Source organism: Sycon ciliatum, chromosome 1, assembly GCF_964019385.1.
Source record: "Sycon ciliatum chromosome 1, ocSycCili1.1, whole genome shotgun sequence".
Lineage (NCBI taxonomy): Eukaryota > Metazoa > Porifera > Calcarea > Leucosolenida > Sycettidae > Sycon > Sycon ciliatum.
This window is the reverse complement of record NC_088643.1, coordinates 40,455,327-40,481,313: the sequence shown is the minus strand read 5'-3', so window position 1 is coordinate 40,481,313 and position 25,987 is coordinate 40,455,327. Positions and strand designations below refer to the sequence as shown.

At 47.5% G+C, this 25,987-nt stretch overlaps 3 protein-coding genes across 3 annotated transcripts in view; 1 reads left to right on the top strand and 2 right to left on the bottom strand.

The window, feature by feature from the left end:
• The window catches only part of LOC135825737 (dynein axonemal heavy chain 1-like), a 100,324-nt gene extending 82,449 nt beyond the window's left edge, over positions 1 to 17,875 (top strand). The window contains exons 57-78 of the mRNA XM_065338362.1: positions 734 to 925; positions 1,314 to 1,445; positions 1,691 to 1,936; positions 2,354 to 2,503; positions 3,017 to 3,177; positions 3,358 to 3,583; positions 5,285 to 5,480; positions 5,749 to 5,900; positions 6,228 to 6,344; positions 6,859 to 6,941; positions 7,370 to 7,469; positions 8,037 to 8,081; positions 8,365 to 8,523; positions 8,925 to 9,056; positions 10,010 to 10,180; positions 10,438 to 10,617; positions 14,049 to 14,225; positions 14,655 to 14,825; positions 15,536 to 15,811; positions 16,076 to 16,282; positions 16,508 to 16,742; positions 17,182 to 17,875. Of these exons, the coding sequence (XP_065194434.1) occupies positions 734 to 925; positions 1,314 to 1,445; positions 1,691 to 1,936; positions 2,354 to 2,503; positions 3,017 to 3,177; positions 3,358 to 3,583; positions 5,285 to 5,480; positions 5,749 to 5,900; positions 6,228 to 6,344; positions 6,859 to 6,941; positions 7,370 to 7,469; positions 8,037 to 8,081; positions 8,365 to 8,523; positions 8,925 to 9,056; positions 10,010 to 10,180; positions 10,438 to 10,617; positions 14,049 to 14,225; positions 14,655 to 14,825; positions 15,536 to 15,811; positions 16,076 to 16,282; positions 16,508 to 16,742; positions 17,182 to 17,303 (3,630 nt within the window). The 3' untranslated portion in view covers positions 17,304 to 17,875. The remainder of the gene's footprint in view (positions 1 to 733; positions 926 to 1,313; positions 1,446 to 1,690; positions 1,937 to 2,353; positions 2,504 to 3,016; positions 3,178 to 3,357; positions 3,584 to 5,284; positions 5,481 to 5,748; positions 5,901 to 6,227; positions 6,345 to 6,858; positions 6,942 to 7,369; positions 7,470 to 8,036; positions 8,082 to 8,364; positions 8,524 to 8,924; positions 9,057 to 10,009; positions 10,181 to 10,437; positions 10,618 to 14,048; positions 14,226 to 14,654; positions 14,826 to 15,535; positions 15,812 to 16,075; positions 16,283 to 16,507; positions 16,743 to 17,181) is intronic.
• A 1,031-nt stretch (positions 17,876 to 18,906) lies between these two features.
• Positions 18,907 to 21,918, bottom strand: LOC135825728 (uncharacterized). Its single transcript, XM_065338351.1, has 2 exons — positions 20,887 to 21,918; positions 18,907 to 20,384 (listed from the first exon to the last, which is right to left on the bottom strand). Exons 1-2 carry the CDS (start codon positions 21,236 to 21,238, stop codon positions 19,579 to 19,581), a joined length of 1,158 nt encoding a protein of 385 aa, XP_065194423.1. The 5' UTR covers positions 21,239 to 21,918; the 3' UTR covers positions 18,907 to 19,578.
• A 221-nt stretch (positions 21,919 to 22,139) lies between these two features.
• Positions 22,140 to 25,987, bottom strand: LOC135825717 (zinc finger protein jing homolog). The gene is made up of 2 exons (XM_065338342.1): positions 25,313 to 25,987; positions 22,140 to 23,731 (listed from the first exon to the last, which is right to left on the bottom strand). The coding sequence occupies exons 1-2, from the start codon at positions 25,710 to 25,712 to the stop codon at positions 22,764 to 22,766; spliced, it is 1,368 nt and encodes a 455-aa protein (XP_065194414.1). The 5' UTR covers positions 25,713 to 25,987; the 3' UTR covers positions 22,140 to 22,763.

Here is a 25,987-nt window from a genome sequence, read left to right as displayed (position 1 = left end):
CACAGCCATCAAAAACAGGAACAAACCCATCCACGGCTCTTTCTCTTGCTAGCTGTGCTGCTGCGTGCATCCAACTGTTTTGCAATTTCTCCCTCCCACCCACGCCTCTTGATCTGTCCTAGCTCACTATTCTGGACACATATTAATTCAATTGCAATGAAGCGCCGGGGGCCGGCGGGGGCATTCGGCGGCTTGGTCTGATTCCTAGCTTGTTGGTAACCGGCTTGAGGTTTCCAAGGTTGCTATGACAACGTACAGTCATGCGCAGGGCCACCCAACATGCGTTGGGGGCCCAGGAAAGACAGAAACGCGTTGCTAGGCAACAGCAAAAGCGCTCAGCGAGTATCACGCTACTCATGCAGCACGCACGCTGGCTTAGGGTATCACGCTACCCTTGCGCTGCGGGGTACCACATTGCCCCTCGCTGGAATCAGACCCGCGCCCCGGATACCTTGCGCTGGCCTCCTGACGGCCAAACTCAACCAACTTGCGCGCTGTGACTGGGGTTGTGCATGCCTTAGCAACATAATGTGGCCCAGGTCGGCAGACTTTCAATTAGCCAAGCGAGCTACTCAGGCCAGGGCGCATGATCACTATTCGCAGCACTTATCGTCCATGCAGCAGTCGGGTTAATGGCTCCTTGACCACCAATATGAAAAGGTGCATAAAAGGAGTATTGGCTGATCATGTCTGAGTAGTGTGTTGTTCTCTGTTCTATGATTCTGCTCTGCAGCAAGCCTTGAAGGCAGCACAGAAGGAACTTGAAGAGACACAGAGAACTCTGGCAGCTGCCAAGAAGGAACTGGACGGTGTCGAACAGGGCATCGCTGTCCTCCAAGCTCGCTTCCAGGAGTGTGAGGCAAAGAAAGTCGAGCTAGCTAACAACGTCGATACCTGCAGTGCTCGCCTCGGTCGTGCCGAGAAGGTATCTGAGCATCTTTCATCATTTTCCATTGTATTATGTCTTGTTGCAGCTCTCCCAGTGCCCTATATTTTGTAACGAGTACCGTATTTTCCGGAGTATAGTGCGCACTTTAGATATGCTATTTTAGGCCCTAAATCGCAGGTGCGCACTATGCTCCGAATATGAAATGCATGTACTTCAATGAAGATTGAAGTGCGCACCCCCAATGAAGATTGGGGGTGCGCGTTATACAAAGGTGCGTACTATACTCCGAAAAATACGGTAAATATTGGTAGAGCATTGGTCATCCGGCTAAGATCATAACAGTGTAAAATGCTTTGACTGCAGCTGCGGGCTAGCAAGATGATACTTCTCTACGAATCTGCTCATGTTCATACTTTGTGAATAGCTCATAGGAGGACTTGCTGACGAGAAAGACCGCTGGGCGGACTCCGTGGAAAATCTCAATGCCATGCTGATCAACATTGTGGGAGATGTACTGGTAGCGGCCGGTGCAGTGGCCTATCTCGGTCCTTTCACTGTAAGTACTCTCGTTTCAAGATACAACCTGTCGTTGGAAATCTACTGCACTCCCAAAGACTGTATGATCTTATACCCGCATGGCTTAGTGTGAATGCCAGCATGTACTTTTCACAGTTTGGAAACGCATCTTACTGTGATGTAAGAAGTATGACCTGTATACAAGTATTTTACTGGTATGCTCCAATGTGTTCTCATATATATTGTTCCTGCTTGTCTTGATGCACTTCTGTGCCACACTCCTAGGGTGAATACCGAGCAGCCATGGTCACGGACTGGATGAGTAAGCTTGCCGTGAAGAGTTTACCGCACACGCCAGGCAGTAACCTGCTGAGCATCCTAGGTGACCCGGTTGCTATCCGCAGTTGGCAGATTGCCGGCCTGCCGCGAGATAATCTCTCCGTGGAGAATGGTATTGTAACGCAGTTCTCCAACCGATGGCCGCTGTTCATCGACCCGCAGGGCCAAGCCAATCGCTGGGTGAAGAACAAGGTCAGTCTAAACAGCATCCTATGCATGAACATGTGAAGTATCACAAGTTCACAACATTGTACTTGTAAGTTTCTATAGTAAGATGTGCAGTCCTACACACACACACACACTGTAGATGGTTTCATTAGTTTCTTTACTCGATCCTCTCTACTCGGAGTGAGGGTAACATGGATGTAGCTAACGAGGTTCGCCCCTTGTCGGGCATTGGTTGTGAGAGTTACCACCTCGCCCTTGCTGTTAGGCGCTGCATCTGCCACCCTGGTATGACAGGCATGGTGGTGGCATGGTGGTGTATTACAGGCATGGTGGTGGCATGGTGGTGGCCTGGCACAAGCACGACTTCCTAAGCTGGCTATGTATAACCGGTTGTGACGCGGATGTGCAAACTTTACTTTACTTGATCCGCTACTCCTACAGGAGAAGGAACGTGGTCTTGATGTCGTCAAACTCACTGATCGGGATTTCCTTCGGAGCTTGGAAAACGCAGTGCGCTTTGGAAGGGCGTGCTTGCTCGAGAACGTTGGAGAGGAGTTGGACCCGGCACTGGAGCCAATCTTGTTGCGACAGGTATGATCAATGAATACTCTATTCAGCCACTACCTTTGTGAAGAATACTGTGTGTACCATGCGTGTATACATGTGTGTACCATGCGTGTGTACGACGGTTTATGTGTATCCCTTATTCTAGTCCTTTCCTTGGATTTTGAAAATAAAGTATGTTTGCTTACCGACTCCTGCCATTGGAGAGTTGTGGTATTGACCTGTAAGTCCTCCAAAAACTGTTACCATTTATGCCGAGTGTTTCTGCATCTTGGACATGTAGCAAATGCAAGAGGTTGTACTGTCATCACTTTGTTCGTTCTGTCTTGTCTCTGTGTTGTCCCTGTGTTCTCTCTATGCCATCCCTGAGCTAGCCTATGACTAATGTAGATGACATCATCGAATTATGCTAGACGGTCAATGTATTCCCTCTGTGTTGTCTCTGTTTTTCTTCCGGTGTCCGCTGTGTTTCCCCATGCTATCCCTGCACTGTCAATGTGTTATCCCTGTGTACTGTTGGGTCTGTGCGTTTCTGTGCAGACGTACAAGCAAGCAGGCAGTATCGTGATCAAGCTCGGCGACGCTGTTATACCGTATCACAATGACTTCTGCTTCTACATCACCACCAAGCTACCCAACCCTCACTACACACCAGAGGTATCCACCAAGGTTACCCTGGTCAACTTCACGCTATCGCCAAGGTGATTAGAAACACGGTGGTGGTGTACTGCTGTCTATTGTTGTGTAAATGGATCGTAATTATGGCAAGATGATCAACGTAATGAAGTACTTCGAAGTATGTGATTTGTTAGTTCGTTACACCAATGTGCATTCGTTTGCTTCACATTGTATTTCCTGACTGCTGTTGTTGCTGTGTGTAGCGGTCTGGAAGATCAATTGCTAGCACTAGTAGTTGCAGAAGAACGCCCGGACCTGGAGGAAGCCAAGAACCACCTGATTGTGAACAATGCTAAGATGAAGCAGGAACTGAAGGAAATCGAGGACAAGATCCTGGAGAAACTTAGCTCATCAGAGGGAAGTCCTGTTGATGACGTGGATCTCATCGACACCCTTGAACGCTCCAAAGTGAAATCTGAGGAGATCAAGGTAACAGAGCTGTGTGTATGTCACGCTAGTGTGTGTATGTCACGCTAGTGTGTGTATGTCACGCTAGTGTGTGTATGTCACGCTAGTGTGTGTATGTCACGCTAGTGTGTGTATGTCACGCTAGTGTGTGTATGTACGCTAGTGTGTGTATGTCACGCTAGTGTGTGTATGTCACGCTAGTTTGTGTATGTCACGCTAGTGTGTGTATGTCACGCTAGTGTGTGTATGTCACGCTAGTGTGTGTATGTCACGCTAGTGTGTGTATGTACGCTAGTGTGTGTATGTCACGCTAGTGTGTGTATGTCACGCTAGTGTGTGTATGTCACGCTAGTGTGTGTATGTGTAGTAGCTACACATACATCAGTGGCGGATCCAGGATTCGAAACAAGGGGGGGGGGGCACACTACAGGCTCAATGGAACAAGTTTACTTTTACAATGACTTTTGTGATACTCGAACATGTAAATGTATGGGCACTATTGGTATAATATAACAATCAGCAATTGTACCAACCAAACGGAAAAAAGACCTGTTTTATGATGTTTGTGATGTTTTATGAAGTGATGTAATTATTTAGTTCAAGTTGTATAGTAAAATGAATTGCCATGCGAAGTTTTGGACTGTGTACTTGCACTTGTACCGTCTTTGTTTTCGTACTACGAGTACAGTGCAGTACTAGACCAAAACCGTAGTTCTGGTGCGCACGGATCGCGGATCGCGGAATACAGATCGACGCGACGAGAGTTGACAGTTCACAAGTTCAGTACACGCGTACCGCGTATCGATCTACGGACCCGGTGAACCAGTGCATGAATGTGTACAGTGCATGCAGTACAGCGACTGGGCCTTGTCATCTACACAGGAAGTGCGCGCGAGCTCGGTTTCGATCGAGATCAGTAAAAAAAAAAGTCGGTCGGCGCTTCTGAAGGGGGGCACGTGTCCCCTTCGCCCTCCTCTAAATCCGCCACTGTACATGCATGTGTATGTGTTTATGCTTGTGTGTGTGTGTGTGTGTGTGTGTGTGTGTGTGTGTGTGTGTTTGTGTGTGTGTGTGTGTGTGTGTGTGTGTATGTGTTTATGCTTGTGTGTGTGTGTGTGTGTGTGTGTGTTTGTGTGCGTGTATGTTTCCATATACAAGTGCTGTGTGTATATTTAGAGCTCCTGTGAATTTCTAGCCCTTTCCGAAGGCTTTCGAAATCTGCACTTCACAGCATAGTGATTACCGTGAGCATATAGTTATGGCTGCAGCTGCAGGATAGGACTAACATATAGTTATGGCTGCAGGATAGGACTAACCTGTCATACAAACAGCCACTCCTTCTGTGGCCCTGGAACTGATGTACAGTAAACCACCTGTCAAGGCGACCACTCAGACCACTCAGATACCTGTCCCAGAAGACCACCACAACAAGAACCAAGGGATACTGTTTCCAGTCCAATAACCCTGGATAAGGGGACCACCTGGTAACAGAGACAGCTTTGAAGGTCCCTTGAGCAGTGGTCGTAGTAGACAGATTTCACTGTAGTTCACAGGTCAGTATTGAATAATGTTTAAAATGTAGTCCAAGCTCCCCCGCATGCGCTCTCGGTACAGATGCGGCGAACAGGCTGAAAGCTGCTGCTAGCACAGTCATGATGTTTAAAGAATGCTTTTGTACATGTACTTGCTGTGTATTGTCCAACTTGCCTTGCGTCCCTGCAGACCAAAGTTGCTTCTGCTGAAGCCACCGAGAAGGAGATTGACGACACGCGTAGCCAGTACATTCCTGTCGCACGCCGCACACAGATCCTCTTCTTCTGTGTAACGGATCTTAGCAATGTAGATCCTATGTATCAATATTCCCTGGAGTGGTTCATTGGCATCTTCAAGAACGGAATAGCAAAAGCGGAACCATCAGGTACACGACTAGGCAGCCAGGATGTTCCTACTTTGTAATAGTTGCCTCAGCGTAACTCGCTTTGCCAGTGTGTGCTACCTTGAGGTTGTGGTGTATTAGGAGAAAGGATATTACCTTTGCTATTGGCTGTAGTGACACTGGTACGATAGCTTGTGACTAGGATTGGTGCTTCAGAAATAGCATTGTCGGGTATGTGTGGGTGCGGGTGCATGTGTGTGTGTGCGCATGTGTATGTGTATGTGTGTGCATGCATGTCTATGGTGCACAGAGGATGTGGTCGAAAGGATCGGTCACATCAACGAGTTCTTCACATTCAGTCTCTACTCCAATGTATGTCGCTCGCTGTTCGAGAAGCACAAGCTACTCTTCTCCTTCCTGCTGTGTGCCCGCATATTGATGGATGACAACCGGATCAACATGGTGAGTGTGCTCTGCGGCGGTGTGTGAAATATTGGTGTGGTTTCCGAATCGCAACTCATTCTTACAGCTTGTTATGCCCAGGCTATTTTTCGACATGCTCCCTCAAATTCACTCATCATCCTTGTTCCTTTCGATCATGCTAGAAACAAGCGAATGCTCCCAATAGTGCTATACGTATGTTTAAGCGTAATACCTGGCATAGGATTCGTCTCTGTGGAAGATGTTCTATTGGACGGCTTACTTGCTTCAGGACCGTGATTGTGTGTGTAATGTGTGTGATGATATGTGTGCTGACATGTGCGTCTCATTTGAATGTACATTGCACAGGATGAATGGAGATACTTGCTAGCAGGAGGAACAACCAGTCCAGAGAAGATTCCCAACCCAGCCTCGGAATGGCTGAGTGAACGAGCATGGTTTGAATTCCTCAACTTGACTGTCCTCGTGAGTGATAAGAGTGTGTTTGTTTGTGTGTGTGCGTGGGGGGGGGGGGGTGGGGGGGGGGGGTGCATACTGGTCCTGGGGATCCACTAGGGGTGATGGTGATCGCAGACATGCCTTGTACTCACTGGTATGTGCTTTGGGTCTCCAGTTGTGCATCCAATGTGAACACATCGTTTGTCTGTGCCGCTGTCTCGGGGAGACGTGTGCAGTGTCATCTGTCCGTGTACAATACAGCTCACCAGATTGTCTGTGACAGTCAGACAACTCTGCATGCATACATTACAGTGTGCATTCCATGTCACGGCCCACTAACCAAACGCCTAATGATTTTGTATAGACAGTAGAAAGTCTTTCAAGTGCCAAACGAACAGTATTGGATCACAGAACACTTGCAGCGCCAATCATCCAAAAGTATTCTGTTACACGTTTGGAGGGCTGATGCTTCTTCCAATCATCCAGATATACATGGCCTAGGCTAAGCATTGGTCCGGTTTTTTTTCTCTCTACTCTACAGCCAACATTTGCAGCCTTTGCAACGGATTTTCCAAATCACACGGGTGCGTTCAGAGCTGTGTTTGACAGTCCTGACCCTCATCGGTAAGGCTATGAATCGGTTTTGCATACCTGTATGTTGAAGTGCAGCACCCCCACCCCCACCCCACAATCTTATGACAGAATCAACATGTCATTGGCGATTGAGTGCACTGCATGCCGTAGTGATGCTGCACAGGTGTATTGGATCATTGGTGTCTCAGCTTTACATGTATATCAATGTTCAGTACGGAAACAGCCGACCACCAATGCTTGATCCACAACACTGCTACAATAAAAATCAGCTCAATGCTACGTGTTTGGCCTATTTTGGATGGATATGATTTTAGCTATGGATGGATGTCTTTGAGTGTGTACTAGCTCTGGTGCACCCCAGCACTGTTGAGTACTCTTTGCAGTGGACATATATAAGCATAGCATAGCTCTTCTCCTGTGATGTACGTCCGGTCTTGATGTATTTCTTGTGCATGCAGAGAACCATTGCCAGGCAAGTGGAATGAGGACTTAGATACATTCCAGAAAATGCTGGTGCTGCGGTGTCTACGTGTTGACAAGATCACCAATGCAATGCAGGTAATTACCAACTGTCTCTGCAATCATGGGTAATGTATGCTTGTCGGTCCTTCTGTACTGTTAGGTTGCCATAGATCCACTTTGCTGAACCCTCCTACGATACCCGCCCTGCAACCCCAATGAACTGTATCATATTCAGTGCAGTATCCACAGCTGTGCACAGCAGAACTCCTCATGTTGGGATCGGGGCGCAATTCGTGACTAGGAATTGCCTGCAACTCAGAACGCAGACACTGTTGGCATGCAAGTAAATACTTTTCTATGCCAATTTGCTTTGATGTTATTTTTCATTGAAAGTTATCTTTTGTGACTCAAGAAGGATCGAAACGGTGCCCGGCTGACTGGAGTACCCGGATCTGGGGAGTATGGATTGGGGGAGTTTAACTGCACTGCCAAAGCAAGAGAAATGACGGAATAATGAAGACTTATGTGTTCATCAAAGTCCTCTCCTCCATTTCATAATGGTGATGGAAATGTCCAATCTGGCTTTAAAAATGCTTACGGTGCAATTGATTACTCTGTTCGACTTAGCTCTTGGTGGACGTCGTTTTCTATTTTTCCCTGCAGGATTTTGTCGCTCATCATCTTGGCCAACGTTTTATTGAACCTCAAGTAAGCCGAATGAACATTTGGACGAAAGAACATTTGAACCAGAGCTCGTTCAAAATTTCATGGTCATGTCCTCTGGTTTGTCAGCTTACAAATGGATACCTGAGTCAACGCACAAGGGTATCAGTTCTCTAGCTATTCACATATCTTGCGAATTGAGCTTCTTCGGATGCTGGGCAGGAGAATGTCACGAAATGTATATGATTGTGCCATTGTGAGTGAATGTAGTTCCCAAAATAGTTTCTTTATTTTAAAAAAAACTTTTGTTCTATTTTCCTTGTGCCAGACTGCGGATTTGAGTGCAGTGTTTGGGGATTCGTCACCGACAATACCTCTCATTTTTGTGCTGTCCACTGGAACGGATCCGGCAGCTAGCCTCTACAAGTTTGCTGATGAAATGAACTTCACACGGAAGCTGAATGCCATATCCCTTGGACAGGGACAGGTTCGTTTGTTTGTGTGTGTGTGTGTGTGTGTGTGTGTGTGTGTCCGTGTGCATGTATGTTTATATGTGTGGACATTACAGAATGTGTTCTATGTAGCTTTCTCCGATAGCGCCGAGTGTGGAACTCACCTGTACTGCGCTCAGTGCGCACGCCAGGCTAACCGTGTAGCTATTGCTACTGTTTATGTGTTACAGTGTATGTGCGAGCAGGATGGGATGGGGGGGGGGCTCATTGTACGGTGTATGTGTGTGTGTGTGGGGGGGGGGGGGCTTATTATGTTGGCTTCACTCTGTATGAGTGTGAGTGCAGTGGCACTGATCACTGGCCTTGTACAGCCGGCTCTGTCTACATTCGGTTAACTCCGCTCACTGCTCTGTCCACCACGTGCCTCTCTGTTCAGGGTCCGCGCGCTGAGGAATTGATGCAGCAAGCAATGGACCGCGGCAAATGGGTATTCTTCCAGAACTGCCACTTGTCGCCGAGTTGGATGCCCGCCCTGGAAAGACTGATTGAGAACATTGACAAAGAAAAGGTATGTGCACATCAAGAACCAGCAGTGCAGGTTTCTACTAGCTGCATTCCTGTTTCTCTTACCATGGATTAGCTTCACACAGCCCCTTTTAAAGGGGAAGTATGGTCTAGAATCAAAATTCCACTACTCGTAGTCTTCAGGGTGCTGACTCCAATGGTCTTGGTCCGAGGAAGCTGAGACACTCCCTTCCTCCTTTATTCCCAATCGAACTCGCTACTTCCACCAAAGCTGGGTGACTGCGCCCTACTAGATGGGGATGTGTACGCAAAACCACTAAAAGCACCACTTTGTTCTTGTAAAAGCACGGATGAACGCGATTGGCCCATATATTGTAGTCTTTTGGACGCTGAGTCGACTGGTTTTGGTCCGAGAAGGCTGCAATGCAGCATTCGGCCCTTATTACCAATCGGAAACGGTTGAGCAAGCGGTCACATGCTGATGCGTACACAAGCCACCTGATCACCGTGCCTGCAGGCTACAATTGTCACACAAAGGCTCAACTCGGATGACCGGAGCGCACGCTGACAGGCTGTAAGTGTTGTCTTGCAATATGGCTGTCTGCAGCCAACCCTGCACTAGTTATGACTGAGGAGGGATGTGAGAAAGAATAAAGGAGGAAGGGAGCGTCTCAGCTTCCTCGGACCATTTGAGTCGGCACCCTGAAGACTACGAGTAGAGAAATGTTGATTCTAGACCTTACTCTCCCATTAAAACTGGGATTAAAACTGGGAGCTGTACCTCTATAGCTATGTGTACTTCCTGTATATCTTTCAACTTGGGATGTGAAGAAGTAGACGATGATGCTGGCTGCTACGTGACAAATATTTCCTACGCAGCATCTAGATAATGTGTTTGTGTTCCCAGCGGGGTTCATTGTACAGTGCTGTGCCTCACTCTGTGTTCATGTTCCCAGCGGCATTCATTGTGTACTGTGTTTTACCGTGTGCACGCAGGTCCACAAAGACTTTCGACTATGGCTAACAAGTATGCCCAGTCCCAAATTCCCTGTTCCTATCCTTCAAAACAGCTCCAAGATGACCATTGAACCACCAAAGGGCATCAAGGCGAACTTACTGCGCTCATATACTGGATTCTCTGTCGAGTTCCTTGAGACCTGCTCCAAGGTAAGGTTTGATGTTTGTACACAGGACTGATGCCTTACAGACCTCTTAGCAAAAGTACACCAGTCTGCATCGCGCATAATTGATTGGTACGTGTGGATATTTTTCTGGATGGGGAATTCAGTATCGGTGTCGGTCACCTAGCACTACTCTGCGTGCGTTTCCAGGAGATCTGGATTCCGGAAGCCATCAGGTCATTGGTTTGTACTCGAGTTCTCTTCTGCAACTGTGGCGATGTGTTTATCTTGCCATCCCCGCAGGCCGAGCAATTCAAGGGCCTGCTGCTATCTCTCTGTCTCTTCCATGGCATCACGCTTGAGAGACGCAAGTTTGGAGCTCTGGGTTTCAACATTCCTTACGAGTTCACTGAAGGTGACTTGGCAATATGTATCAGCCAGCTGAAGATGTTCTTGAATGAGTACTCCGACATCCCATATAAGGTAAGCCATACTCTGGCTGGTTAACATTCCGTGTCGCATTATGAGACTTCCTGCATCATTGTATGAGCACTATGTGTACAGTATAGGTTGTGAAACAGAAGTACATGATTGTATGTATCTGTAAGCTAGGCAGATATATAATTATGTTGGACTCAGTAGGCAGTCGTTGTCATAATTATAAACAATCAGAACTCAGAAGTCCAGTAGGGAGTCAAATTCATGATCTAGTCATATGTTTATGATTCCGTCGAACTCCGGTGACTTCCTCTGTAGAAAGTCAAAACATTTCCAGTACGCAGTCAGAGTTTTGTCAGTTCGGATTTTTGGAAAGGTCACGCACCCGCTTCATCCACCAATCATGGACTACCGGTATGCAGGATAGTTTGAAGTGTGCATCAATGTCATATTGCACTCAACTTCTCAAGGAGCAGCAGCTACAACACTTTTCTGCGTTGGAGAATGAGTTGGAGAATTTATCGGAGCTGAAGCCAATGGAAATGACACCGCCACTAGCTAATCAGTGGACGTTTTGGTAGAACTTGACGGAGTGTGGAGGTCAGCTAGCTCTCGGCAAGGAAAGAATAATTCGCGTGGCGATAGACCTTCGGTAAAAGTATAAGCTATATCTGTAGCACCGGCGTACCGCAACAGCTACGATTTTAACTTGTCGATTTTTTACTTTTGCTTCAAGACATTCACATCTGCACTACTAGTACTTCTGAATGCTATTGTTTCCTGATCATGGGAAGCTGGAGCCTCATCAATGACAATCAAAGACTAAGCTCTTGCAGGAAACAATTGTATTGGTACTTGAAAATACTAGAAAGCTTTGGAACATACTAGTATCGCTTTGAATCAGCCTTTGCTACGTGATGAAGTGAACACTACATATCCGTTGACTTTGACTGCATACCAGGGATTCGACTGCTCATAGAGGCCTAGGGGCACATCATGCGACTGTTTACAGGATTCAAATTGTATACTAGACTCCCGACTGCCTATAGTGACCTAACTGCCTATTGTGACCTGACTGCCTATAGTGACCTGACTGCCTATAGTAATCTGACTGCCTATAGTGACCTGACTGCCTATAGTGACCTGACTGCCTATAGTGACCTGACTGCCTGTAGTGACCTGACTGCCTATAGTGATCTGGGTGCCAATAGTGACCTGACTGCATATAGTGACATGTCTGCCTATAGTGACCTGACTGCCTATAGTGATCTGACTTCCGATAGTGATCTGACTGCCTATAATGACCTGACTGACTATAGTGACCTGACTGCCTATAGTGATCTGACTGCCTATAGTGACCTGACTGACTATAGTGACCTGACTGATTATAGTGACATGTCTGCCTATAGTGATCTGACTGTCTATAGTGACCTACCTGCCTTTAGTGACCTGGCTGCCTATAGTGACCTAACTGCATGTAGTGACCTAACTGCCTATAGTGACCTAACTGCCTATAGTGACCAAACTACATGTAGTGACCTAACTGCCTATAGTGACCTGACTGCCTATAGTGACCTAACTGCATGTAGTGACCTGACTGCCTATAGTGACCCGAGTGCCTACTGAGTCCAACATATGTACTTCCTCCGCGTCATTAAAATTGTCGCTTCCCAGAGCGATTTTCGAATTTATTTTGTCCACTCGAGGGGCAAAGAAATCAGCTAGAAATTGAGGCAGAGCATTGTCGACGGACCAGGCTTTAGTTTGTGGCCTCCCGCTTCGCTGCACTTGCAGCTAAGGTCGACGTCTTCATCAGAGTTTGAGGCAGACCCTTCAGCACTCAACAATACGATGAAGAAGACGTGCGTTCAAATCCAGGTCAAGAAACTTCGTTTTCAAGCGATCCATGCCTCCAGGTGGCAGGGGATGAAGGCAAGCTAACATTTTCAAGTACACTGTAACGACCTTCCAGCAGGGTAGGTAAGCAGTTTCGCACCTTCTTTCCTTGGCAAGCGCTTCGCTGATTTTTTCGGGGTTTTCAGACCTGCTACCTTCGCAGCAACATGCGCCACAAGTAGCGCCTTTTAGGAACTTGAGACCACTTTGTTCTTGCCATCGTCAACTTCAGCATTTCGTGTTCAGGAGAGATACCAGGATTCTTATACCCGGGCTTGCAGTCTTGATAAATGCCCACTCGAACGATGTGGGACGGCACGAACTCCAGAAAACGAAATGCGCTCTGGGGGTGAATAGTGTGGAGCGCGATGAATTTGCTTGGTGCGGAAGAGAGCTCCGACAAAGTCCGTGACCACCACGGCTTCAGTAACAAGTAGACATTGCGCAGGAAGGGTCGCACCAGTGTTCGAACACAGAAAACAGCGATTCCGGCTGTCTGACGAAGACGAGCCAAGTCACAAATATTGCAATGTGCGAAGCGACAATTTTAATGACGCGGAGGAAGTACATGTATGTACTTTGTACCTTTCACCTTAATTTTGACCTTTGCGCTAACTTGTACATTACTGCAGTGGACATTTATTATTCCCTTACCCCTGATTGAAACAACAGGTGACTTTCCTCAGCCATTGCTATTGTTCACATGAACGAATTTTGCGTGCACAGCTGCAATCAACTCGATTCCTATTTCACTTCATCTTGGTAGATTTTCACGATCCATGGCTCATTGGAAAGATCAGGATAATATGAAGATATCCGTGATGTTTTCAGCACCCTAGGCATGTCAGGCCTACTTCCATGTCCTCTCTAAGCTGCCCTACCATGCATCAGATTCATGAAACAACTTCATCTCACACTTTCTTTTACCTCCTTTCTCACACTCAACTGATTTTCACGATTCAAAGTGAGTTGGAAATCTAAAATTCAAGAGCTCCTTCTGTTACCCATTACGCAAGCGCCGTGGCCATGGGAAATCCCCAAGCACCTGCAGAATTGCGAGTAAAAGAACGTGTCCATCGCCAGAGAGCACATTTTCAAGTTTCTTCTTGTTGCCGCTCGGGTCGATTGTTTCCCTGTCGCAAAGAACTGTCCATCTACGGAAAGCTGAGAGCAAGACCTTTCCAACTTTGCTTGGGTTATTGCAATGGGTTGCTATTTGACAGAGAAACAAAAATGTATACAGATGTCTATCTGCCGAGCGACGTACACTATACAGTGCAGGACGTCTAAAGACGTCATCCGCCAAATAGCACACCGTTTTCCATTACGTCTAAAGACGTCATCCGCCAAATAGCATACCGTTTTCCATGACGTCTAAAGATGTCATCCGCACTGAAAGGTTAAGGTGATCCAGGCTACATTGCCCGCATTACATGGACAAGCTGATTAGTTCTTGTGGAGAGGGTGAATTATTGTGGAGAGAGAGAGGGGGGGGGGGGTAGTGGGAGCGTAATATTGCATGACCTGTGTGAACTCTGTATGCATACACATGTGTGTGTATTGTGTGTATGTGTGTATAGGTCTTGACGTACACTGCTGGACATATCAACTATGGCGGACGAGTCACCGATGACTGGGATCGGCGATGCCTCATGAATATTCTACATGACTTCTATGATCCTACAGTGCTTAAAGACGATCACGCCTTCTCGCCGTCGGGAATCTACCACCAGTTCCCAGGCAACACGGAGCATCAAGTGAGTATGGTTATGTAGGACTTGTGCCATGACAGCATGGAGATGTTTGTTTCTGATGGTATGAACCCCGTATACTATCTAGCAAGAAGATATTGCACAGAGAGCCTGCAACGATTCAATGCCTGGCTTCCGCCCCAGTACATAGTGGAAAGGAGGCTAACGTTACGACTGTTGTGATGGGAGATCAATTTTACAATTGCAGTTATATTAAAGTGGTGTCATGCAAAGTCACCAATATCAGATTTTTTCTGGTATGACCCATGGAGCGATGATCGTCAGCACTGTATTCATGACTTTGGGCAGTTTGGGCAACTGAAAACCACATTTCGGAGAGGATTGACAGTGGGCGCTGGCACCTCAACATGCCGCTCTATAAGAATTATGAGATGTTGGTTCTGCTGATTTGTTTGTTGCGCTGTGTACGTGCAGGTGTATGTGGAGTACATCAAGAACTTGCCGATCAACGACACACCAGAGATATTTGGCTTGCATGAAAACGCTAACATCACGTTTGCCCAGAACGAAACGTTCTCGCTTCTCGACGGCCTGTTGACCATGCAGCCAAAGACTGGCAGCGGCAAGGGCCGCTCTCGGGAAGAGGTTAGCGTTTCAATTTTATGTTTTGTCCTTTTCCTCGTTTCTTTTTGTTCTCCACCTGTCTGCCAGTAGGGCTGTGTTAATAGTAAAAAATAAATAAAAATAAAATCCATTTACCGTACTCACTTGATTAGAAGCCCCTCTCGAATAGAAGCCCCTCTTGAATAATAGCCCCCCTACAAGGACTGTTTGAAAAAATACAAGCCCCTCTCGAATAGAAGCCCTGACTACTATTCGCAAAGCATGGGGTGACCAGGTAGTGCCATGTATGAAGGAGTGCAAAAAACATCTCGTGCATGTTCATATTGGTGCATGTTCTGGTCGACGTAGTGTGTGCAAACAAACTCGGGGACGAGTTGCTGTGAATATGAAAGTTTTAGAGATTCGATTGGAATACTGGAATGGAATGAAACAATAAAAAAACCTTCTCCAATAGAAGCCCCTCTTGAATAGAAGCCTCCTCAAAATTGGTATTGAAAAAAATAGAAGCCCCCGGCTTCTAATCGAGTGAGTACGGTAATATAGGGTGGTATTGTGTGCATAGGTGTTTCGGATGTGTGCTGTTTCGCAGGCATTGAACTCTTGGAGTTTGCCACAGCACGGTTTCCCTCGCTGGGTCAGTGCTCAGGCTACGTGAGAAAACCCACACAGATGGCAGCCAACACCTAACGTTTTTTTCTCTCTGGGATTTTCTTTCATGACTTTCTCTCCAGGTGGTATCTGAGACGGCTAACAGCATTCTAGAGCGTGTCAGTGATCCACTGAACCTGTCGGCGGTGATGAAGCGTTACCCCGTGCTTTACGAGGAGAGCATGAACACTGTGCTCATACAAGAGGTCATCCGCTACAATCGCCTGCTGACCACCGTGAAGAGAACGCTGCGTGACATGCTGAAGGCGCTCAAAGGCCTGGTGGTGATGTCCGCAGAGCTGGAGAAGATGTTCAACAGCCTGTACAACAATGCCGTTCCAGACCTTTGGGCCGGCAAGGTAGGCACTGTGGTGGCACGATGTACATGCATACACCCGGTACTGAATGCTAGCCGTGTCAAGTAGACCATCTGACACAGATCCTGTCTAAAGTACTGTGGAGACTGGTTGACAATGCACTCGTGTGGTTTGTGTTTTTGTACACTCTTTCCCTTGCACATACCATAATGTAAAGTACACTGTGCCCTCATGGCACAGATTTGAATGTATACAGTTAGAAATGCTAGAACGTCTCGTTGATATACTTGTATCCGATCTGCACAGGCATACCCGTCGCTGAAGCCACTTGCGTCTTGGGTGACGGACCTTGTGACTCGCCTGGACTTCATACAAGGCTGGGTGGACACAGGAATTCCAACTGTCTTCTGGATCTCGGGATTCTTCTTCCCGCAAGCCTTCCTCACTGGCACACTGCAGAATTTTGCGCGTAGAGAAGTGGTGTCTATTGACACGATTTCGTTCGACTTCGAGGTGAGTAGAGATTGCTCTGCCAACGTGTTCGCTCTTTGCACATGTGAAACGACATTCACACATGCAGCAGCAGAGGATATATTGAGCACGAGTAACTGTTACGAGTGCTACTGTTATGACGCAAACTGTACTGCAACATTATTATCGCACTACAAGCAGCCCTTCCCGTCATCAAAGCTGACGAGAGCTCTTGTTCACTGTCTGTGGTTGTGCGGTTGTGTCCAGGTAATGAAGCAGCAAGCAAAGGATCTGAAGGAGAGGCCAGCCAGTGGCTGTTACATACATGGTTTGTTTCTGGAGGGTGCTCGTTGGAATGCTGAAAATCACGAGCTTGGTGAGTCTCGGCCCAAGGAGCTATACACAGACATGCCCATCATGTGGCTGAAGCCGGCTGAAAACCGCGTTGCACCGACCAGTGGCTTCTACGAGTGCCCGGTATACAAGACACTTCAGCGAGCAGGTAAGCTCAGCCATACAGTGCCGTCTGTACTGCACAACTGGTCGCTGCTAAGCTCAGCCATACAACAACATGTGAACTGCACAATTGGTCAATGTTTCGCACAACCGTGTGTTACCGTGTTCAAGGGTCTGGCAAGCTGCCAGTTACCCACAAGCTTATCAACACAACATCAAATCCTGGTTGCCAGTACAGGCCATGACATGACACTGCTAGGGCATGGGATCACACTGCTAGGGCATGGGATCACACTGCTAGGGCATGTGATCACACTGGTAGGGCATGGGATCACACTGCTAGGGCATGGGATCACACTGCTAGGGCATGGGATCACACTGCTCACTAGCCTCAATGATGAAAGCAATTCTAGAACTGATCGCAAGCACTTTGCAATTACTAGGTGTTAACTGGTGTGTCTACGTTTTATTGTTATCCTTCACAGGTACCCTCTCAACAACCGGTCATTCAACAAACTATGTAGTCGCTGTAGAGGTACCCTCCAGCAAACCACAGAACTACTGGATCAAGCAAGGCGTTGCTCTCCTGTGTGCATTGAACTACTAGACTGTCCAGTCTGCGAAGGACCTGGCACGAACGGGCAGTGAGACGGGCAGTGAACATGTGCTGGCACGTGTAACTCTGAAGATGCACAATGAAATTATGCATGGTTGATGCCCATGCATACAATGGATGTTGTTTCCGGTTACTTTTTTTTCCATATAATTATTCCAAGTTCATTTGTGTTTTGTAAGGTGATGCATTTACGCGTGGTGCGTGGCAATGGGGTTGGTTTTAGTGTCAGTGAATGGAAGTTTCATCTTGTTTTGCTGTACGAATATTGATGATTATTGATGGTAGTAATGCTGGTGGGAGTCAGGCAGATGCCAGTGTTTTCCTTTGCTGCTTCTCAATTTGAATGTAAGTCGTTTGTAGTCCCGGATGATTGTGAATGTATGAAGTAAATATACTTTGAGTATGCTTTCTCTTTGATGCCAGGATATCTGCAGTATTTTGAAAATTGGTTTTAGTTGCATACATAGAACATGTAGAATACTGTACTTCATTTACAATTGTATATCACTGGTCACCGGCAGTGCCGTTAGAATATTGTTAGGTTACATGGGAGATATAATCTAGAGCGGGCAACAGCTGGAGGCGAAGTAGTCGCAAATGCGTATTCATGTCGAGTGGTGTGTGTGTGTGTGTGTGTGTGTGTGTATGTGTGTGCGTGTGTGTGTGTATGTGTGTGGTGTGTGTGTGTGTGTGTGTGTGTGTGTGGTGCGTGTGCTTGTTCTCGCCGTTGTGGACGGCCTGGGGTGTCCCCAGCTGTCCTCGCAAACAGTGCCTGAGGTGGGGTCTTCAACGACAGGAGACTCGGTCGGATAGTTACGATGCCAACACTCTCCTCGTCGCCCCCACCTCGGAGTCCTTCGCGAGGCCTTGCAAGCCCGCAAGTGGAGCAAACTACCGCACGAAGACGACGACTTGGAACGACTCTGAGCATTGGCTCATGGAATGTTCGCTCTGTTGTGGAGCGTGATGGACCAGTTCAAGCGGCAGCCGTGAGAGGAATCGTTTCCGATGATAAGCCAGATCCATAGCTGCCAGAGATGGCTCTCTCGAACATGGTCCCTGAGTCCCTGACCTAGTACCTCTCTCTCAGCAGACTGCCGTCGCTCGTCGTTCCATATTGTCGGCCCCGCAAGGGGACACGTGACCGCAATGGCAGTGTTTACCAGGACCAGTGTGTGTGTCACAGCGTGTGTGTGTGTGTGTGTGTGTGTGTGTGTGTGTGTGTGTGTGTGTGTGTGTGTGTGTGTGTGTGTGTGTGCATGGTGTGTGTGTGTGTGTGTGTGTGTGTGTGTGTGCATGTGTGTGTGTGTGCGTGCTTGTGCGCATGTGGTGTCGTTTAGTTGAGTTAGTGAGTACACTTAGGTCAGATAGTGTTGTTCTGTTGCCAATGGGTTGCTGCTTGAAGGTGTGTCGTTGTACCTGCCATCTTGCTGGCCTCAGGGATGGTATACATGTACTTTTGTATTTTAGGTGTATAGAGAAAAAAATGTTTTGCTCTTCATTATGCAGTTGGTTCGGCCAGTGACTCTGAACTCTGCGGCTGATGAGTCCTACCCAACAAGGTCGAAACAGCTTGCTTTCCGGAGATTGAAAATACTACACACATCATTGTATACGTAGTAGAGTACCAGTAGAACTTGTCAAGCAGCTGGAAAGGCAGGATGAGATGAAAAAGAAAATATAAATCTCTGTTTTACTAAAAGGAAATGCAATCGAGTCACTGGAACGTCAGCGACGCTCGGAGATAGAACAGCAGCCAAGTGTATGATAAAATGTGCGAAGTAATTGCAAGACAAGACAAAGCCATGGCTGGTGACTCACGTATTGTTGCATTGCTGTCATCTACATTAGTGTCGTTGTTGGTTTCAACTCTGGCGTTTCAACTCACTCAATAAACAGTTGTCACAGTAACATAATGGCAAGCGCACGGGAATGGCTGATAATGATGGAAGAAGAATAAGAAAGCTGAAGGATTGTTGTGGGGTGTATGTACATCAAGAATAACGCCTCGTGGGCACGGCAGTGCTGGCACATGGTGGTGCCATTTCCTAGTCCTAGTTTAGGAACTCAGGTGAATTAGAGATCATCGCTGATGCGTGTAATAATAACATATATAATGCGAAGTACATGTGCCGGGTGCTGAAATGCATTGTGGCTAAAAAACAGCTTGACTATATTCAGAATCGCTATACTCCTTCAACATGGGCCAGTTCCAGTACATGTTGGCTACCAAGGCCGCTGTTGAGAGTACATGTAGCCTGGTTACTCAACGATTGTGCTGGTGCTGATTTTGATCTTGTAGAGTATAGAACAACACAACAGCGACAAGAACTAAAACTAAATACCACAATACTTCACATGCTCCAAGCGTTAAGGTCTGTCCGTGGCACAGACTGTAGATGACAAGTAGTGCAAGAATAATTATCTGGATACGGAGCAGCGTGCAGTTGAGCTCTGGGACATGGGCTTGCTGTGCTTGCCGCTGAGGACTGGGGTTAGTTGCGCTATGCGATGCACCACCATTGATGAATGGCTGCAGCTGCTGCTGCTGTTGTTGTTGTTGATTACCCTGGTGGTAGTGTTGGAGCTGCTGGGGTTGGTAGCTATGATCATTTGAGTCGCGAGGGAAATCAGAGTAACCATTGTCCTGATCAGTACTCACTCGAACTGTTGTTGGAAAATCCTCCGTACACGGAATTGGCCTGTTCTCATGCTGACGAGAAGCATGTCGAAAGTGCACGTCTCCATTTCCAAGCTGCGTGCCATCTCTGTACACAGTTGGGTGTAGGGGTTGGGAAGCTGTAGGTGACGGGACTGTGTCGTCGGTGCCTTCTGTCTGATCTTGGTCTGAAGGACCGACCTCCTCGCAGATAGGCGCACCACCTCCCAATATATGCTCCGCATGACCATTCTGCTGCAAATCGGCTGGTGGCTGCACTACGTTTTCCTGTCTATCTTCTTGCTGTACAGGCAATGCTGTGGCTGCTTGGCTAGTCGGTCTCTTTCCATTGTTGAAAATAGCCTTAACTTCAGGTAGGAACGGAGATGTCAGCTTAACCACGGCATCAAACTCTGCATACGGGCAGTTCATTGGCAATCAACCCCACACAGACAGGCAGTCACAGAGGGACAGACAGACGTGAGACAGACAGACATGCAAAGGTGTAAAGCCAGACCACACAAAAATAGCAGTGCTAGACTGATTGGAGCCAAGAGAATTGAAGCTAACACAAACAGTGTGGCCGTGGAGTCACCAAGCTCCGGAAGGGATAGTGGTCAGGGATGGGGTGACTCACCGCATCCCTGACCCTGTCTGGAGTCACAAGTTCTCCGTTTATACCTGGAGTTGAGGCTGCGGATTCAACACCTTTGTTTCGTGCAATGCATGCTGACGGTACAACCCACCTGCCAGTGTGTACGTGACCTGCTCCGGTACATGCCCTCACGCCGGGTCGATTGTACCGACTTGCCATGCATTACCTTTCCATGCACCGGGCGACGGGCCGTACAGCCACAGCACACCCTGTACCCTGCAGTTCAAGTACTGTTATTACAACTCTTGCAATGCAATTACCTCTGGCGAGCTTCAACGCTATTCCACCGTTGACACCAGGCTGAGCGAGCTGCCTCACGAACAGTTGGAACGTCTCCACTGTACCCTTGGCACGTACATACTCGACCAGCAACCTTCGGCGTTCGTTCTCTATGGGCGGTGCTTCAATCTTCTGTTTTGCATCACTACCTGCATCAATTCCATCCTTATGTCCGATCATTCCCTCTAGTACAGAACGCCAGCACATCGACCTGGTCAGTAACGGGCGATTGTCGTCTAGCAGGGCACGGCACCTGGCATTATTTCGCTCCTGATGTGCGTACTCTTCCCTAAGAGCGTTCAGCTCAGTGCTGTTTTCATCCTCGTTGTCCATTGATAATCTCCGTGACGCTCCAGGACCACAACAAGCGGCACAGACACTACACTTCTAGCAGGCCGATAAAAGTTCGACACTACCGCGGCCTCGTCAAACTGCTGCAGAAGTAGTAGCGACTGGGGTGGGTGTCCGTCTGATCGATGAGGAAATGGCCAGTTCCTCCCGGTTTTTGTTTTGCTGTTTATAGCACTAAAGAAATTCTAGACAAATCGATGTTCCTACTACAAGTAGTATCAATACGACATAGATCTGCTAACAAGCAGCAGCAGCAGCAGTCCTTGTGAGTTGAAACCTTCTTAGCAGATGTACAGGAATCACTACAAGGCCTCGCGTAGCGATTCCCATCGGAGCAGCCTAGAAGGGAATCATTGCCTGAGCTCGAGTCCAACTGCCCGCCGCCTCAGCTCATACCCTGGCCTGGAATCAAACTGAGCCTACGCTACACCAAACACTGCACTCAACACACGTAAAAGCACACTGACATGTCGACCTAGAATCGGTGAAAGGGACAACAACAAACCTCCATGGAATTTTTATCAATATCAAACTGTCGTGCACTCGAACTCGGCGACCCACCCGGCCAGGGCTAGGATCTTCTGAATGCGAAAGCTCCACACTCGCTTTTTTGGCTCAGTGACTGCATGCACCATGTGCACAGATCAATGGCAATGGCAATGCAATGCCAATGCTACACGCAGCTCGCTAGTGATCTACTGACTTCTAAGTACGTAAGTATTAGTTAGTTTTATGTCATAGCGAGTGCACTACCAACGGAGGGAAAGCACCGGCAAGGAAGTTGAAGGAACCCTTCACATTCTTCTTACGTCACCTAACCTGTCATGCTAGCTACACTCATGCAATATTCATGAACACTTCTCACTCCGTCCGCGACTTCGTCAAATAATCTCAACACAACTGATGATTCGGTAACTAGGCTATAGCAATGCACTAGAAAATGCAATGCGGCGGTGAGGTAAGTTCTGGTCAGAGAAATCCAACCTGATCAGAATAAAGTAGCGCCGCACTCAAGTCCGCAGAGAAGTGTGCAGGGTGTTAGGGCCGCGGAACGACGGTCAATAAATGTAATGAGCATAAAGGAAGGTGCAAGAAACGGCGCATAGGAAGACCATTCGGGTTTGAGCAGGGGAGGGCAAACTCTCCATTATAGTTTGAAAACTACATTTCTTCTTCCTCCATCTCAGTTCCATTTCAAAACTTGTGACCTCGAATTTAATATTGTCAATGTAATAGTGCTCCTAGTGATAGCAGTGTCCACCACTAGCGGTGTTTACTAATTTCAACTTTGCACTACTGGCACGTGATTATGCGCCGATTAGCTCCTACATTTTACTTTTAGTAATAGACAAATACTAGCAACATTAAATGTTACAGTGCATAGTGCATAGTGCATCTAGGTTGTAGATTGATCTCAGAACTTAGTAGTGTTGTGGGAGCCGGAGTAGAATGATGATAATTGCCAGGGTGTCAACGGTCGCTTCTAAACACATGTGCCAGTGGTTGCCTAGGGGTGGTATTGCATTACAAGTGAGCATGCCACGACAATGCCGGTAAGGATAACGATGTGCTGTGCGCGGTCTGCAGGTGCCAGCAGCAAGCAGGTCAGACCGAGTCCACTGATAGCAATGGCCGGAAACGATCGTGATGAATACCAGGGAACATACCCATCAGCTGCTGGTTCTGTTGCTGCTGCTGCTGGTGGTTCTGTTGCTGGTTCTGCTGCTGGTTCTGGTGCTGGTTCTAGTTCTGGTGAAGGCAGTGCTGCATACGGTGAAGGTGGTACAGGTGGTGATGGTGGTGGTGAAGGCAGCTGTCTACAATCAACATTGTCAGATGTGTTGTTGTCATAGGGGTAATCTGTATCTCCCACGTCTGCTACCAAATCGGGTTCAGCATGCTCGCTTGACCGCTCAGCAGCTTCATTACGTGACTCTTGACAGGCTATTATGGTAGGACGAGGACCAACTGAAACCGGTGCTCTTGGCTCCACTGTGTCAGACTGTTCCACCTGTACGGGCACACCGCACACTTCCGAAGATGTACTTACTGCCCGATCCAATTCTACAACAGGGCTGTTTTCTCCTAACTGAGACTCAGCAGTGCTCATTTCACGAATACTCACTGATTGCTCGCTCTCTAGTTCGGCTAAAGTTGTGATTAATAAGCTGGACGATAATGGATGCCCGTCTACGTCACTCGCAGGATCGACCGGCACTTGCGGTAAGTACGTCAAGCCGGCTTGTGACATTGATCCAGCGACCGGTAGCGGCGGGAGGGTTTGGTGTGGGGGGAGAACACTGCCTGTGATATTGGTGGTGGTGGTGCTGCTGGTGCTGACAGCTGTACTGCTTGCTTGGCCATCATTGCTCGAGGTACTTGTCCTGCTGCCCTTGGCTGTGCTAGCACCGCTTTCGGTTATCTCTCGTACTTGTGACAGCAATGGCGGCTTCAAATCCAGCTGTGCATCAGCATCTGGGCACATAACACAACAACACATTCCAGACTGATGGGGATCAAGGTGTGTCAGCACTTGCGAGCCGAATCCCAGCTCGAGAATTTACTAGACCTGAAGTCCGATAGGGGTTGCCGAAAACCGGAGGGTACATGGATACACACTGCGTGTATTTGCCATGTCATTCTTGCAGCCAAGCGGGGAATTATTTCCAATCATGTCCGTGACCAGCTCAGCATGGAATACGCCACACGCTGCAAATTGACGCTCCACCTTATAATTTTCACAGGGTTGTGTCTTGCCTATAGAAGAATGTGGCACATACAACAATACTATCTGGCAGTGAATAAGGTAGATACAGTGCTTGGGCGTTCAAAGCCATACCGAATTAATGCAGATGTGTCATTTATAGAAGTGATGTGGACGCATACCACAGTGGGTGCTGGTATTTGCTCTCGCGCTCCATTGTGTGTGTGTGTGTGTGTGTGTGTGTGTGTGTGTGTGTGTGTGTGTGTGTGTGTGTGTGTGTGTGTGTGTGTGTGTGTGTGTGTGTGTGCGTCCGTACACACAAAGATGATATGCGGCTGAAAACACTTCGAAGGATGTCTTCAGCATAGGTTCGAGAACATTTTTGATCATCCCCATTTAAATGATACTACAGTGGAGATTGGATATAACGACCTTGGGTATAACGACCTTGGGTATAACGACCTTGGGTATAACGACCTTGGGTATAACGACCTTGGGTATCACGACCTTGGGTATAACGACCTTGGGTATAACGACCTTGGGTATAACGACCTTGGATATAACGACCTTGGGTATAACGACCTTGGGTATAACGACCTTGGATATAACGACCTTGGATATAACGACCTTGGGTATGACGACCTTGGATATAACGACCTTGGGTATAACGACCTTGGGTATAACGACCTTGGGTATAACGACCTTGGGTATAACGACCTTGGGTATAACGACCTTGGATATAACGACAAATCGAGTTTAGCGACACAATTCTGTTGCCCAAGTCGTTTAGCAAGTCCTTTCTGTACATTATAGATCGGGTATAACGACCTCGAAAATAACGACAGATCGAATTTACTGACACTTTTTTGGTGCCCGAAGAGCAGAAAAACAGTGAAAATACATCGGGTATAACGACTTTCCTCTTGCATCAGGCAGACTGGCATGTCTGGAACATGGTATATTATTTATGGCTGTGCCACGTGCTCGGACCTCCGGGTCACTCATGTGTGCTTTACATTACACGTTGTAGCCGCAGTGCAGCGGTGCGGTATGACTTTACCTTGAACAATGCATGCAAGACACATGACTGTACAATCATACATATCTGTTATCCACATGTACAATCATACATATCTGTTATCCACATGTACGATCATGTACTAGTACAATGTATACATGTACTTGTATCTACAATACATTTCTGTCCTTTTGATATACATGTTGCATACTAAATGTGAAGATCGGGTTTAGTGACAGATCGAATATAGCGACATTTTGCTTTCTCCCGAAAGAGTGTCGTTATATCCAATCTCCACTGTATACACAGCTCTCATAAATCTCTAATTGCTCACCTTCAGCAATACGCTGTGCCAGTCTTGGATTTGCCTCAGGTCGCGCCAGGCCGCGCACAAATGATCGGAAAGTGTCCAGTTCTCTGGACATGACGGCGTCCAGGAGATACCTCCTGCTTCGGCGATCGTGGTTCGCTCGACTAATGCGTTCTGTTTGATCGCCATGGTGCACTCCGTTATTGGGATCGCTCAGCAGATAATCTAGAACGGCTTCCCATTCCAACTTGTCAATTAGTTCTAGCCTATAGCAATCTAATAGCTCTCGGAATGGTCGTTCCGCTCTCCGCTGAGCGCTCACCTGTTCGTGCACATCACTAGCTGCACTACGCGTACTACCAGTACTCGGACTAGGTGCAGGCGCAGCGCCTGCTTGCGTGCTGGCTTCCCCGCTCGCAGACATTTCGTCCAATATTTGCTCGGCGCAACAGCTAGCAGGAATAACCTGTCCTTGCACCAGAAGGTGACAGTTAATTACCCAAGTCACTAATGTCTTAGTTCGTTGTCTGATGATTGAATCAGGTATTGAGCACTTTCGCAGAACCAAAGCGGCCTATTGCCTCTGTGTAATATCTTAGTTAGTTAGTTACAGAGATCTGCGGCGATCAGCCTACTCAGCTACTTCACTCTTCAACTAGCTACTCTCTTTACTTACTAACTTTTTTACTTTAAAATACT